Source organism: Lutjanus erythropterus, chromosome 18 (assembly GCF_056507025.1).
Source record: "Lutjanus erythropterus isolate fLutEry1 chromosome 18, fLutEry1.hap2, whole genome shotgun sequence".
Lineage (NCBI taxonomy): Eukaryota > Metazoa > Chordata > Actinopteri > Lutjaniformes > Lutjanidae > Lutjanus > Lutjanus erythropterus.
Genome location: NC_139334.1, coordinates 3,294,263 through 3,308,037, shown reverse-complemented (window position 1 = coordinate 3,308,037; position 13,775 = coordinate 3,294,263). Strand labels below are relative to the sequence as shown.

The 13,775-nt window shown below is 37.9% G+C and overlaps 1 protein-coding gene across 1 annotated transcript; it reads left to right on the top strand.

Moving 5' to 3' along the window:
• Positions 1–2,712: 2,712 nt before the first annotated feature.
• Positions 2,713–6,827, top strand: LOC146310450 (tubulin beta-4B chain-like). Its single transcript, XM_084743304.1, has 7 exons — positions 2,713–2,841; positions 3,027–3,135; positions 4,486–4,596; positions 4,847–5,091; positions 5,223–5,545; positions 5,860–6,204; positions 6,328–6,827. The coding sequence occupies exons 1-7, from the start codon at positions 2,785–2,787 to the stop codon at positions 6,473–6,475; spliced, it is 1,338 nt and encodes a 445-aa protein (XP_084599430.1). The 5' UTR covers positions 2,713–2,784; the 3' UTR covers positions 6,476–6,827.
• The last annotated feature ends 6,948 nt before the right edge of the window (positions 6,828–13,775 follow it).

The window sequence follows — 13,775 nt, the reverse complement described above, 5'->3', positions numbered from 1 at the left end:
TTGCAGCATGCAGTGGGTACCGCCCATTTCCACTCCTTGCCAGATTGTCTAGTTTGCATCTGCTCTTTCCAGCCTTTGTTCTGCCAGGCTGACACTTTCTGTGTGCCTGATCTACGGTCTGATGTTACTCTGCCTAACCCCCTTATAGACAGGTTTGCCTTTCTACCTAGTTTTGTCTGTTTGTTTCCTTTTCTTGTTATCTTTACCTGTGTGCCCTTGAGTTGTGTTTTGGATTTACCAAAACTTACCAAAATGTCAATAATTTGACACAAAATATTAACTGTAAAATTATTTTAGGATTCAAAAATTATTTTATTGCTCCCCCAGAGTGTATGTCCATACCAACAATCTGCTAAATGAAAATAACACACCTGAGAATGCTGTAATTGATCAATCAGAATTGAGCATTTTAAAAAGCATTGTAATAAGAGCAGAATCTAAATCAAATGGAGGAGAAAGTTTGATCCCTGGAACACTGCAGAGAGGCAGATGTGGGTCTGACATGTAAACAAACATTCAATCGCCACGGTCACTGTTTCTATTCAGTGATCATCTGTTGCAATGCAGTCTGGGACAATGAGTCTAACCAGGCTTTTTCTATTCCTTAGAAATCTCTGACAAAATGACAACATTTGACTTCCAGCTTTATTGGGAACAATGTTAGAAGAGGTGACGTGGTTAAAAGTACTTAAGAGGACAGAATGAATGCCAGATTTCTCTGCTACAAAATTAAAATGGCTGAATTCCCATATTCTGCATTTGGACTCCATCCACAATGCAGTGTCTTCTGTTATGCTTTTGATTGATTTATACTAACTGGCTGCTACAGGCTGTGAAATCAAATCTCTCTCTGGGACAATAAAACTAAATACAAACCACCTGTTTGGCTGAATTTCATTTTTCACACAGTTTGAAGTTCTTCATTGGTTCTTAATACAACATATATAGGTAACACTACATAACACATTCAGATGGAACAATACACTTGCTAATCAGAAATCACTTTTATAGGAGCTTTGATTGTGACCAATTTAACAGACAAATTTGGAAATGTATATGGAGAAGTTTGTGATGAATTTAATCTTAATTGTTCTGTTATAGATAATATAATAAGATTGATGAAGTCCATTCCAGTTCCCCTTGAAACAGCAGCTCTACAGGCTTTGGTGCACTCTATTGTCACTACAAGTATCACTATTGTTTACAGTCATTTCAAGCAAGAGTTAGAGTATAGCTTTACTATTCTGTTTGTTCAAATTGGTTTTGCTTCATGAATTAATGTTTCACATTAACTAACGAGCTGCTAGAATAGCTTCGAATTCATGAACTCAAAACCCTGTGGTTATCCAAGCTTAAATATCTGTTAGTGTTATATACACCCTTTGATTACAGTTAAAATACAGTTAATGATTGATTAAGTCATCTAAAATGTTTTCAGTAAAAACTCAGAATATTCTTCGGACACTCATTGCAATAAGTTAAAAGTGAAAAAAAAAAAAAAAAAAACTGACTCTAAAACTCATTTTCAGTAAATTATTTTAGGTATCTAGGGAACATTTTTTCCTTATCAATTGAAAATTAGTTTAATAAACATTTAAGAAAGAAAATTCTACTGGCAGTCAACATGTTAAGTCAGTAAACCTCTAAACAAAAGTTAAGTTTTCACTACTTATTACAAATAATTAATCTGAGCATTCAGTTTTTTAGTGCGATTAATCATGTGCAACTATCAGTCAACCTCATTAATAAATAAATTAAAATGTTTTATCAACAGAGTATTATACTAATCAGTTCAGGAGACAATATATTTTGACTCTTTGCCATTTGTCTTATCCAGTTACAGCAGAAGCCAAGCAAGAAGCATGAAGTCTGAATAGCATGTATCTAATGATTTCATGCATAAAAGATTCATTTGGGACAATGATACGCTACACATGGGTTTTGTCAGAAGAATACAGAAAGCGACTGTAAAACATATTAAAAGGTTTAAAGTTATAACACTGAATGCATTGTCTGTTAAACTGGAGTATTTATGACGAAGGAAAAACTTGGAACTTATGTTAAATAATTTGATTTAATTTTTATAAACATTATATTTATAGGTGTAAAATATCTAAAGCCCCACAACAAAAGGAACTAAAAGTACCAGAAAAATCCCTTGACAGTAAGAGGAAACGCCCTTGTGCATCAGGTGTGTTGAGCATGTTATAGCAATATAATTAATTAATTCCTTTTCTTCCATGGAGACCTAACATGTAGGCTGTCTGCCATCTACACAAAATTACATGAAATTATCATTATATCATCATATATGTGTGTCATTATATTTTGTTTGGTAGACGATGGGTAAAGTTCTAAGTTTGTGAAATGAAAAAGTATAATTTTTAGTACTTGTTTCCACACATGATAATCTATGAGCTTTGTGGCCAGTGCTGTTAATGCTACCTTTCTTTTTCCTTTCATACTTTGAGCAGCAAACAAACGCACAAAGGCAGGTTAGGCGTGTCACTGCAGAAACACTGTTGTGTGTATTCGAATCTATTTTGTGTTACCAAGGCAACGGAACCCCCCATAGAACTATCCAATCAAACCTCGAAACCAAGTTTACTCGACCAATGAAATGCCTGGTGTCTTTTGATTGACACTCACATTGTCCAATTGTGTTTGTCGGCCATGTGTAGTTGGCAATGCTCCCACCTTCTCAGGTCAGTCTGTTAGTGGAGTGCTACAGAGCGGCAACAACTTTATACTTTAGTCGCTGGGAAGTTTTAAATTTCGACCAAAATGAGGGAAATTGTTCACCTGCAGGCAGGCCAGTGTGGAAACCAAATTGGAGCAAAGGTGAGAAGAGTTTTTAATTTTACAAGTGAAGTCTTAACTCACCGAAAAAGAGCGTGAATGTTAAATTTGGATTGGGCGGGCAGATAAATTAGCTTACTTAGCAACACAGCTAATGATAGCCTCGATGGGGTAAGTCATGCTAGTTAGCAAGCTAATTTAGTCTTTATTCTTTTTTCTCATTCTAGTTCTGGGAGGTGATAAGTGACGAACATGGCATTGACCCGTCCGGGACCTACCACGGAGACAGCGACCTGCAGCTGGAGCGAATCAACGTGTACTACAACGAGGCAACAGGTTAACTTCACTTTGCTACACAGTCAGATTATCTTATTTCTAATGGAGCTAAGGTAATTTAACACCACTCAGAAGGCTTGTTAGTACCGTGGCCGTCCAGCAGGGGTCTTTGTACCGCTGGAAGCAGCTAGAAAATCCCCCTAGAAGCCAATGAGCCGTTTGACTCTCCTTCCTAGTTACTGTCGCCCCGTTTCCAAGATACAACAAACCAACAAACCTCCAGCTAACCAAAATGACTCAAACCAAAAACTTATTATAATATTTTCAGACCTTTTAACAGAAAACAAAACAATACCAAAAAAACAAAAAAACTCTTTAACTCATCTTTTCATCTCATCTCTTATCCCAAGCCCGGATAACAAAAAAACAGGATGGGTGAGTGAGACAATAGTGACTAACCAGAAATATGTTACAAAAAAGGAGATAAAAACAAGTAAATAAATATGTTTACGAGAGGAAAGGGGGGGGGGGGGGGGGGGGCAATCAATATGGTTCATTCTGTGAGAGTCATGAATGTGCACCCCAAATTAGAAAAGATTTGGATGAAAACTTTTCGAGATACACTAACTCTAAAACTGAAAGTTTGACCTGATGGTGGCGCTGCAGGAAAGGTCATATTATCACCAAAACCAATAGGGTTCATACTCTTGAGGTCATTAATGTTGTCAGTAAATTTAAGAAGATTTGAATGAAAACTTTTCAAGATAAATTAATTCTAATTTAAAGGTTTGTCCTGATGGTGGCGCTGGAGGACAGGTCAAGGTTTCATTATCAAGGGGTTATTTATGTATTCAACAAATAAACAAAGTGCCTGACACAAAAACTTGGTCAACAATTTTCTGTAAATCATTTTCTGGAGGCAAATATCCCTGGGGTCAGATTGACCCCAAGGATAAAATGTGTTAGTAATATTTGAGGATAATAAGAGGGTTAAAGTAATTTACCTAACACTTAATTAGAGGCAGCAGAGAGCCAGTACATTTAGTAGTAGTTTCTGATCCAAGATCAAATTAGAAAAGTTAATAAATCACTTTTGCATGGGCTGCTTTGGTGCTGCTTTCCTCGTTGCATTACAGTAGTTGTCTGCTGTAAGCACACTTGGCAGCTTCTATAGACATGCCAACCAACTGTTATAATAATAAATTTGTAGTTAATGTCAAATAGGCTGCTCAGTGTCAAAACTGATTGACTCTAATCCAGCTCAGTTTTTTGTAGTTATTTCACTCTCATTTGTAAGTCAGTAAAATCAGAAATAGCATTAGTAGAGCCTAATGCTTTTTTGTTCAGCATGAACAGGTCTTTGCTTGAGTAATTGTTCTAGCACTGTTTGTTTTGTGTTTTCATTTCCAGGTGGCAAGTATGTCCCTCGTGCAGTGCTGGTGGACTTGGAGCCCGGCACAATGGACTCTGTTAGGTCTGGTCCCTTTGGACAAGTCTTTAGACCAGACAACTTTGTCTTTGGTGAGAATTTAAATGTGTTTTAACTTGAGTTTGTGAAGTTACCATACTTTGATTAAGCATCTAATAATATAGCTGGATATCTGTAAAGTAGTTTTTCACAGTCCTGCAAGAGTAAAGAAGCCAGTCTCTTTCAGTGCATGCACTTCTCACCGCAAGTATATTGTGTGTGATTTTGCATGTATGATGAGACCATGTTTAAACGAGGATTAGATGCAGGAGGTTTTGATTTCTGTATTTGCATGTCACACAGGCCAGAGCGGAGCAGGTAACAACTGGGCTAAAGGCCACTACACTGAGGGAGCTGAGCTGGTGGACTCTGTCCTAGATGTGGTGAGGAAAGAGGCAGAGAGCTGTGACTGCCTCCAGGGCTTCCAGCTCACACACTCCCTTGGCGGAGGCACTGGTTCCGGCATGGGCACGCTGCTCATCAGCAAAATCCGAGAGGAGTATCCAGACCGCATCATGAACACTTTCAGTGTGGTGCCTTCACCTAAGGTTCATAAAGTCTTTAAAAAAAAATTAAAAAATCTTATCTTAAAATTCTCTTTCCATGCACTTCTCTGTGTTTTAATGCTGTTCCCTCCTTCTCTCTTTGTGTCCTCCTTCCCTCCACCCTCCCCCTCCAGGTGTCGGACACAGTGGTGGAGCCATACAATGCTACCCTTTCCGTCCACCAGCTGGTCGAGAACACAGATGAGACCTACTGCATTGATAATGAGGCCCTGTATGACATCTGCTTCCGCACGCTGAAGCTCACCACGCCCACCTACGGCGACCTCAACCACCTTGTCTCGGCCACCATGAGTGGGGTGACCACCTGCCTGCGCTTCCCTGGTCAGCTCAATGCTGATTTGAGGAAACTGGCTGTCAACATGGTGCCCTTCCCCAGGCTGCACTTCTTCATGCCCGGATTTGCCCCCCTGACCAGCCGTGGCAGCCAGCAATATAGGTAGAAAGGCCAGAGCCTTAGGAACTGTCAGACCTTCAAGTTGTATTTTAAAAGGATAGTTAGGATTATTTGAAGCAGGGTTATGTGAGACTTACCCATAGTCAGTGTATTAGCTACATAGATTACAGATTGCATGCTCCCAGTTTGGAGAAGCTGAGAGGATTTACCTGAACAGAAACTAAGCAATGTACTGCTGTGGACAGGGTCAGCAGCAAGATATATTAAAATATTCAAATTATAGTATCTATGGTAGGGAATATATATGTAATAATATTGGAAAAATATCCTAATTAAATTGTCTGTCTTTTTTCTAGGGCATTGTCAGTTCCTGAACTCACCCAGCAGATGTTCGACACCAAGAACATGATGGCAGCTTGCGACCCACGCCATGGCCGCTACCTCACTGTCGCTGCCATCTTCAGGGGCCGCATGTCCATGAAGGAGGTGGACGAGCAGATGCTGAACGTGCAGAACAAGAACAGCAGCTACTTTGTGGAGTGGATCCCCAACAACGTCAAGACAGCCGTCTGCGACATCCCTCCACGCGGCCTCAAGATGGCCGCCACCTTCATCGGGAACAGCACGGCAATCCAGGAGCTGTTCAAGCGCATCTCGGAGCAGTTCACTGCCATGTTCCGCCGCAAGGCCTTCCTCCACTGGTGAGTAAAGAAAAACTGAAGACGACTATCATTTCAAGCCAGCATTTTTCACAGTACAAAACATTTTATAACTTTTGCTAATTTTTTTAAAAACCTGTTTGATTAATTATTAACCTTTTTCAGGTACACAGGAGAGGGCATGGATGAGATGGAGTTCACAGAGGCTGAGAGCAACATGAACGACCTGGTGTCTGAGTACCAACAGTACCAGGATGCCACTGCTGAGGAAGAGGGCGAGTTTGAGGAGGAGGGTGAAGAGGACATGGCCTAAACACCCGCTGTACCAAGATCCTTTTTCTTACTATGCAACCGTTTGGGCTGAGTGTAGTTCTCCAGCCTCGAGTTTTAAATGTTGTTGTCTGTTTTCACACTTTCTTGCTGTTGATATATCTGTTCTTCCTCACTGTTTTTTGGATATGAATGTTTTTGTCCTTTCCTCGTTCCTCTCTGTTTAGAGAATATCACCTAAACTCCCCTGAGTGGCAAACATTCAACACTCAACATCTGTGATAAGGTCACGCAGAAAAACAAAAACTTGGAGCATACTGTTACAATTTCATAAACTTTTGGGTACATCACTTACCCCACATACATACATGTCAGGAAATTTTCAGTTCTGACTGTGCAGTATGTCCTGGATCAATTTGACTGCTTTGGCCACTCAGTGGTGGTGTTGCAAACTCGTGTAAATGTTGAGTCTTTTTCCAAGTTGCTGGTTTAAAATATTTGTGAAAGAGAATGTAACACTGACCAGTTCAAGGCACTCTTTGCTGGGTTTGACACTTGCACTGCTGGAATGTAATTAGTAGAATGAAATCCTTTCATCCTTTCAAAACTGCACTGACAATGTACTGAGCACTAAAACATGTCAGGAACCGGTCACTGCTACGTTGTTATGGCCAAAACGCACTAAAGGCGTCTGACGCTCGCGATTGGAAACGCACCCATTGTTCTAAATGGCAGAACACGCACTGAAAGCATCTTGACGCGCGTCAAACTGACTTGACGCTCGCTTGTTTCGATTTTGGAGCGTCAAATGAGGACCAGGGCTTTTTTTCTGCAGCTGCAGTTCGTGTTTGGGGAGAGTTAAATGGAGTAAAAAAGGCATGGACATGAGGAGCGAGTGCTGATGGAGCTTTAGCTCCACCTGAAACCAGGTAAAAGAAAAACGACCCGCAGCAGAGACGGAGGGAGGGAGAGAGCACGTGAATATGGACAGATGCGCCGACTTGATATGCAAACTTTTTATGATCATGAAACATAATATTGAACACTTTTGTGGCGTGTTTTTTTTTTCTCCAAGTCCGATTTGCTTACTTTTAAATACTTAATTACTCCCCGCCGATTGATCATAACTGCGCAGCAGGAGAGAGAGGGAGCGTGTGTGAAGTGCTGACTGATCTAAAACTTTTTTGATGATAAATCCTGATGTTACTGTACAATTCCCTGACTAAAATATCTGTCTCAGTAACAAACAGACAGACGCTCGTCTTCTCCATGAAAGCTTTGTCACTTCGCAACATTATTTTAAATCATTATAAAGAGTCCAGACTGTGTCTCCCTCTTCATCTCCTCGGTGTGTGTCGGTGTGCAGTTTGCTGTCTGCTGTGGTCTAAAAAAATTATCCTGCTTTCTTAATACAAAAACATTAATATCGCGCACCGTTTAGTCATTATATAGACGGACCTGAAAAAAGATGATGATTTTTTTCCCTCAGAGGACAATATTTTATTAAAGACATAAACTATTATTAATAGTTATACTAAATAAACAAACAGATGCATATAAATATATGCATCTGTTTATATTTCCTAAAATATTGCTGGTTTTATGGTGATTGAATGTTAAATCTGACGCCTGCAGTGCGTTTTGGCCTTTAGTGTGATTGTTCTGTGATGTTAACATCAAAAGTTCAAATGGATTTGAATAAAGATTTTTTGCATTGGTGCTACACTGTGTGGATTACTACTGCTTTTGTTGACTTAAAATATATAAATATTACTTAAGTGAACATATTTTCCCACTGGCTTATAATGCTATTAATCCACATAGATTTTCTGATGTGGAGGCAACTCAAACTAAATCAGTGTTAACGATGATGATTATCGTGGGATCCCAAAAGAAGAGATGACACAGGTGTATCCGAAAACAATGTTTAATACGAGCTCGGGTTCTTCCACATCATACAGCATGCAGAGTAAGAAGGAATGAACAAAGAACATGACAGCTTTTTGGTGCAGTAACATCCGATTTAAACGTTTTGAGCAGGTATATTTATATAAATATGTCGTCTGCCACAGCTGTTAGGTCCTGGAAAAGCTTGAAAATATTGTAAAAGTGCTTGAATTTGACTTGAGAACAGTGTTGGAACCCTGGAGATTGGAATTCCACTGCTCAGTTGAGTTCGGTTGTATCTAATTTCTCCAAATGTTCCAGACGCTAATTTAGGTTCCATTCCATTCAGGTCAAATACGTTATTGTGCACGTTGGATCACCGTTAAGGCCCTGCCACATTGAATGGAGCGGAACCTTTAATTAGTATCATTGGTTACACCCTTATTTACCCTACTACAGTATTTCATTTCAATATGGCAGCTGTGAAAAGAGTCTAAAGTGGTTCTGCTGTAAGACTGAGCAGCATTAAATATTCAGAGGGAACAGGTTATATCAGTTTTAGTAGCAACCAAGTTCAAATGCACAAAAACCCAGGTGTCACCCATATTCCTGTTATCATATCCGTATCCTTTATACCAGTGGAAGATATGCATATGATGATAATATCTTTATATCTATGCAAAATCAGCGATGGAAACCTGTTATGTAAAGTCTCTGTCAGTCAGATCAAAGGAAGTTATCTGGTAGAACAGAGCACAGATGGCTAAACTTCCTTTTAACCCGCATCAAACTACACAAGAATACTTCGATTGTTTGACCTACATACAAGCAAGTCATCTGACAGTGAAAACACCAGAATACAAAGGAGGTAAAATCATATATTGGTCATTTTGAAAATGCAGTTTTTAAAAAATATTTGTGTTATGGTCTTGTGATGCATTCATGAGGGCATGGGCAGAACGTTTGAAGAAAGATTTCAATTTTGATTTGATTTAGCACATATGTAAATAAGACATAAAACAATGTAAAAAATAAATAAATAAATAAATAAAAGATGTGCAAGGGAAGCTAAAAGCCTATGAGGCTTATCATGGATCTCCCCCAGTTTTAAACTGAATTAAAATTCAGTTACAATTACTGGTGATAATTTCTTGTCTAAATATTTAGGTTTAGAACCTTAAGTCCCCTTTTTACAGCATAAGTATTCATATATTAGTATATTATCCAAATAGAGCAGAGTTGAGTATCTGGAGTCTCTGTTGATCCATGTTTAGATTATAACATTTAAATCTGTCAGGATTTTAAACTGCTAGCATTGAATCAAACTGTTTTTTGTAACTCTAATGTGTGTATTCCTCTTGAATTAATATAAAAATTAAATTTGATTTGATTAAAATGCATAAATCTTACATGTGGAACAAATTAAGAGCATATTAAAAAGACTATAATACATAATAAATAAGAGTCTATGGGCAGACATGAGCAGTTATCATGTAAAAGCATCACCTGTTAACTGCAGCAGAAGGAAAAGAACCATAAATATTTGAATGACAGATAACACACGGCCCTCATTATGATATAGATGATAGATGATATCTTCCTGTTCATATTTCCTTTGCAGTGTGCACACAGAAATATTTTTATTCAGTGTGCCTGTGCCCCAATTTCACTAACCTGAGTTCTTAGTGATTAAAACCTCATACAGAGACAATTACACCTGAAGCAGCTCAAAGTGTGACGTTATTAACAGTTTAAAAACACCGCCTGTCTGTCTGTCTCTGTCTGTGTCCTTCTGTGTCCAACGTGGACATTTTAGACTGCAGTGTTTTTTAACCGTTAATAAATTCAAAGTTTGAGCTGGTTAATGTTAAAAATCCATTAATTCATTCATGAAGTGCCCATCTTGCCTACACAGTGGACACATGTCCACTCACAGTTGCTGGGCAGAAATTGACAAGGCTGATTGTGATTGGCTTAATTGAATATCTAGCTCTAAGTCTAACATCCATGGCTGCCTACTGCCATTTTTAATGTCAGCCATATTGTTCTTCTGTCCCACTTACTCACACAACTTCTCATATACACACACACACACACACACACACACACACACACACACACACAAAAGCTGTTCTTTCTATGTGTAAGGGAACTTTTACTGACATACACTCTCACCCATATACATACAAACAGGTGCGATAGCGTGTGCACATACAGACACACACTCATATACATACAAACGCGCATGATAACACATGCACATACACAGAGACACACACACACTCGCATACATACATACACACGTGTGACAGCGTGTGCATGTGCACACACAGACACATGCAACCTCAGTGATACATCTACTGCTATTATTATCATTATTGCAAGCCTATGGTGATTCTTACATTATCCAGTTGTAAAAATGTGTGGCCTATACAATATATTACAAAAAAAAAATTAAATGTGTCACAGCCTATGTCTAAGGCTCCTAGGGTATTGCACTGTGTATTGGCAACAATCTGGCAATACAACATGCATCATGATACAGGGGTTACAATTCAAAGAATTGCGACGTATTGCAATATTGTAAGCAAGATGATAAGTTACTATTTTCAAAATCTAATTTTAGGAAAGCTGTCAAATTGTCATTTTTTAAAAAAGATTCCTATCTAGTAGTTGGTGCTTAAAACACAATACAAAATGAGCCACTACCACGAATCTGAGCATGAATCACAATATCACAATACAGGTTTCTTTGGAGAATCAGTACAGTATCGCAATTGCAATATATCGCAATACTCACTATTTTTTTTGCTATTTTCTTACACCTTTAAAGGCTCAGAGCTTTTCCCTCTAAGTTTTGTTGCTAGCTATGGATGCCAAAGTCTCTGTGCAAAAGAAGAAAAAAGAATTTCACTGTTGTGGCTCAAGATTTTTTTCTTTAGCCAAAATTTTCTGTTTTGAGAGTAAAGGTCGCAAACTTCTGCTCAAACACTACCTATCACAAGTGAGCGCCTAAACTTAATTCTAACCTTAAATCCAAGTCTTAACTTAAACTGCCTTTTAAATTTGTGGGTCGAGTATTTTGGTCTCCACAAAAGTGGTCAGACCCCACAGGTAGGGTGGGCTCCAGGGTTTTGGAGCCCACAAATACAGTTAAACAACCACAGACACATACACAGAACTTTACACATTTTATGAATCAATGTTTCAAAACTCCACAAACTTCAGTTCCACTCCCAACATCATGTTTCATTTCATTCATGCTTTCGTTATAAAATGCTCTGCCTTGCGATCAAAGAAAGGAATAAGATGATTTTTTAATACTTGATGGCGATACAGCATATTGTGCATTGACAATAAAACATCTGACTGTCCTCGGGCTTTTTCTTTCTTAACAATCTTCAAATGGGTGTGATAATATTGTGATAATATTCAGACGGTAATATTTGTTTTGCACCAGCAGCAGTGACAGTGTTACAGTACATTGTTTTAAAAAGAAATTCACCAGCATTTACAAAACTCTTTGTTTGAATGAAATGCTAATGGTTTAGCATATGTGAATGCTTAAAGTTAGCATGGAGCACTGGAGAGATTGATCAGCATCAGCTTTGGGTTAGTCTGATACGTAGTGTTTTTAACTAATTTACACTGTAACAGATTTTATATAAAGCATGAACATGCAGCGTCCATGACAAAATATAATAACAGCTTAAACACCTGAACAGATGCTAGTAGCAATAAACACGTTACAACAGTGTGACGAGAATGAACAAACTCCCTGGCTGCCTTGCATGGTGTTGTAGATAGTTAATTATTATCACAAAACAAAAGAACAAATGGTTAATATTTTCATTCAACTTAAGAACACCTGTCATATATTTCATTTTTTAAAAATTAAATAAAGGAAATTGTAAGATTTTTGTTTTTAAAGATCACAATTATGATCCAACATTCTATGAAATGGCAGTCGGTGGTGTAAAATGGGCATTATGAGATGTATATGTGTTTATGTTCAGTATGTCCAGATATGTTTGGACAAATGATGAGCTTTAGATTTTGAGAGTTTATCACAGCAACCCCATGAACCAACCTGTGATTTCAGTCACCTGGACAATCTATATTCCACTTTAGGTCCATCGATCCGTTCTTAATAGAAGGTCATTTACAGATAACAGGAATGAATAGAAACAAAATTGATTCCCGCTGCTGACGCAGTTAAATATCTTAGGCACATCATCATAGTATATGTTTTTGTTTGAATGTATGGCCAACAAAAAAAAAAAACACACTATACCAAAATAATACACACTAGTTATAACAAAGGAAACATTAGGACTTTAAGTTGCTGCTCTTCCAAATTTCCCTAATTCCATGTTTTCCTCAAATTAGGGAAGATAAAAATAAAAAAGTGACAATGTCCCACAGAGAAGATAATTACACTGTCAGAAAGAAGAGAGAGATACAGGAATACATACAGGAAAAGAGCAGAGGTCAGTCAAAATAATAACTGTAACACTCCCATTGATACTAATGGTCAGGATGCATCTCCTAATATTCTAAAATGGACTGAAAGTGGTCTGTAAATGAAGCTCAGCTTCATGCTTTCGAGTTTAGTAGGTTATATCCACCATTATGCACCAATATACCACAGCAAATTTCTTGGTGTAAAAAATTTACTTGTCAAACCCTAAACCCTAATTCTGAAACTGGATGTGCTAATGAGCTATTTTTCCACTTTACCTCCAGAGGGAATAAGTGATGGTGTATGATGAAACTCTGGAGGGAGAAAGGGAGAATCCTCGAGGACATACAAGATTAATAAGGAAGGGAGAGGTGAAATAAGGCCACACAGGATGAAGAATATAAAATGGGAAGAACATAATATCAGATGACTAGATAATAAAACAATAAAAGACGAGAGGCACTGTGAGTCTCTTCTGTTATTATCAAAAAAAGATATACAGTATAGGGTTGCAACAGTATGACATTTTCACTGTTTCAGGAAATATCACACATTCTTGGTGTTACACAATTATTATTAGTTACAATAACCTTTAAAGGAAGGAAAACAGAGGGCTTTTTTGGTTGAATAAGTATTAATTTCTTGTAATTTAATATTTTTGTAATATAATGTCCTGACAGACATGAAACTGAATATAAATTTGAAATATATATATTTTTAATAGCACTAATACAGTAGGATTCAATACTGTAATATAAGTAAATGTACATGTGATGATAACGGTCAATTTTCATACCACAGTACACTGTGGTATTAATATACTGCTGCAACCCTCATACAGTATACAGTTTTAACAAGATTTTAAATCAGATATTGGCTTTTAATTAGGGATGTCCCGATCACATTTTTTTGCCCCTGAGTCCGAGTCATTTGATTTCGAGTATCTGCCGATACCGAGTCCCGATCCGATACTTCAGCAATGCATTAATAATAA

Excerpts from the sequence above, each read along its gene's own strand:
- LOC146310450 (XM_084743304.1), top strand. The coding sequence starts at position 2,785 with ATGAGGGAAATTGTTCACCTGCAGGCAGGCCAGTGTGGAAACCAAATT. Across the intron at positions 4,597-4,846 it reads ACCAGACAACTTTGTCTTTG|GCCAGAGCGGAGCAGGTAAC; the intron begins GTGAGAATTTAA and ends CATGTCACACAG. Across the intron at positions 5,092-5,222 it reads GTGTGGTGCCTTCACCTAAG|GTGTCGGACACAGTGGTGGA; the intron begins GTTCATAAAGTC and ends CTCCCCCTCCAG.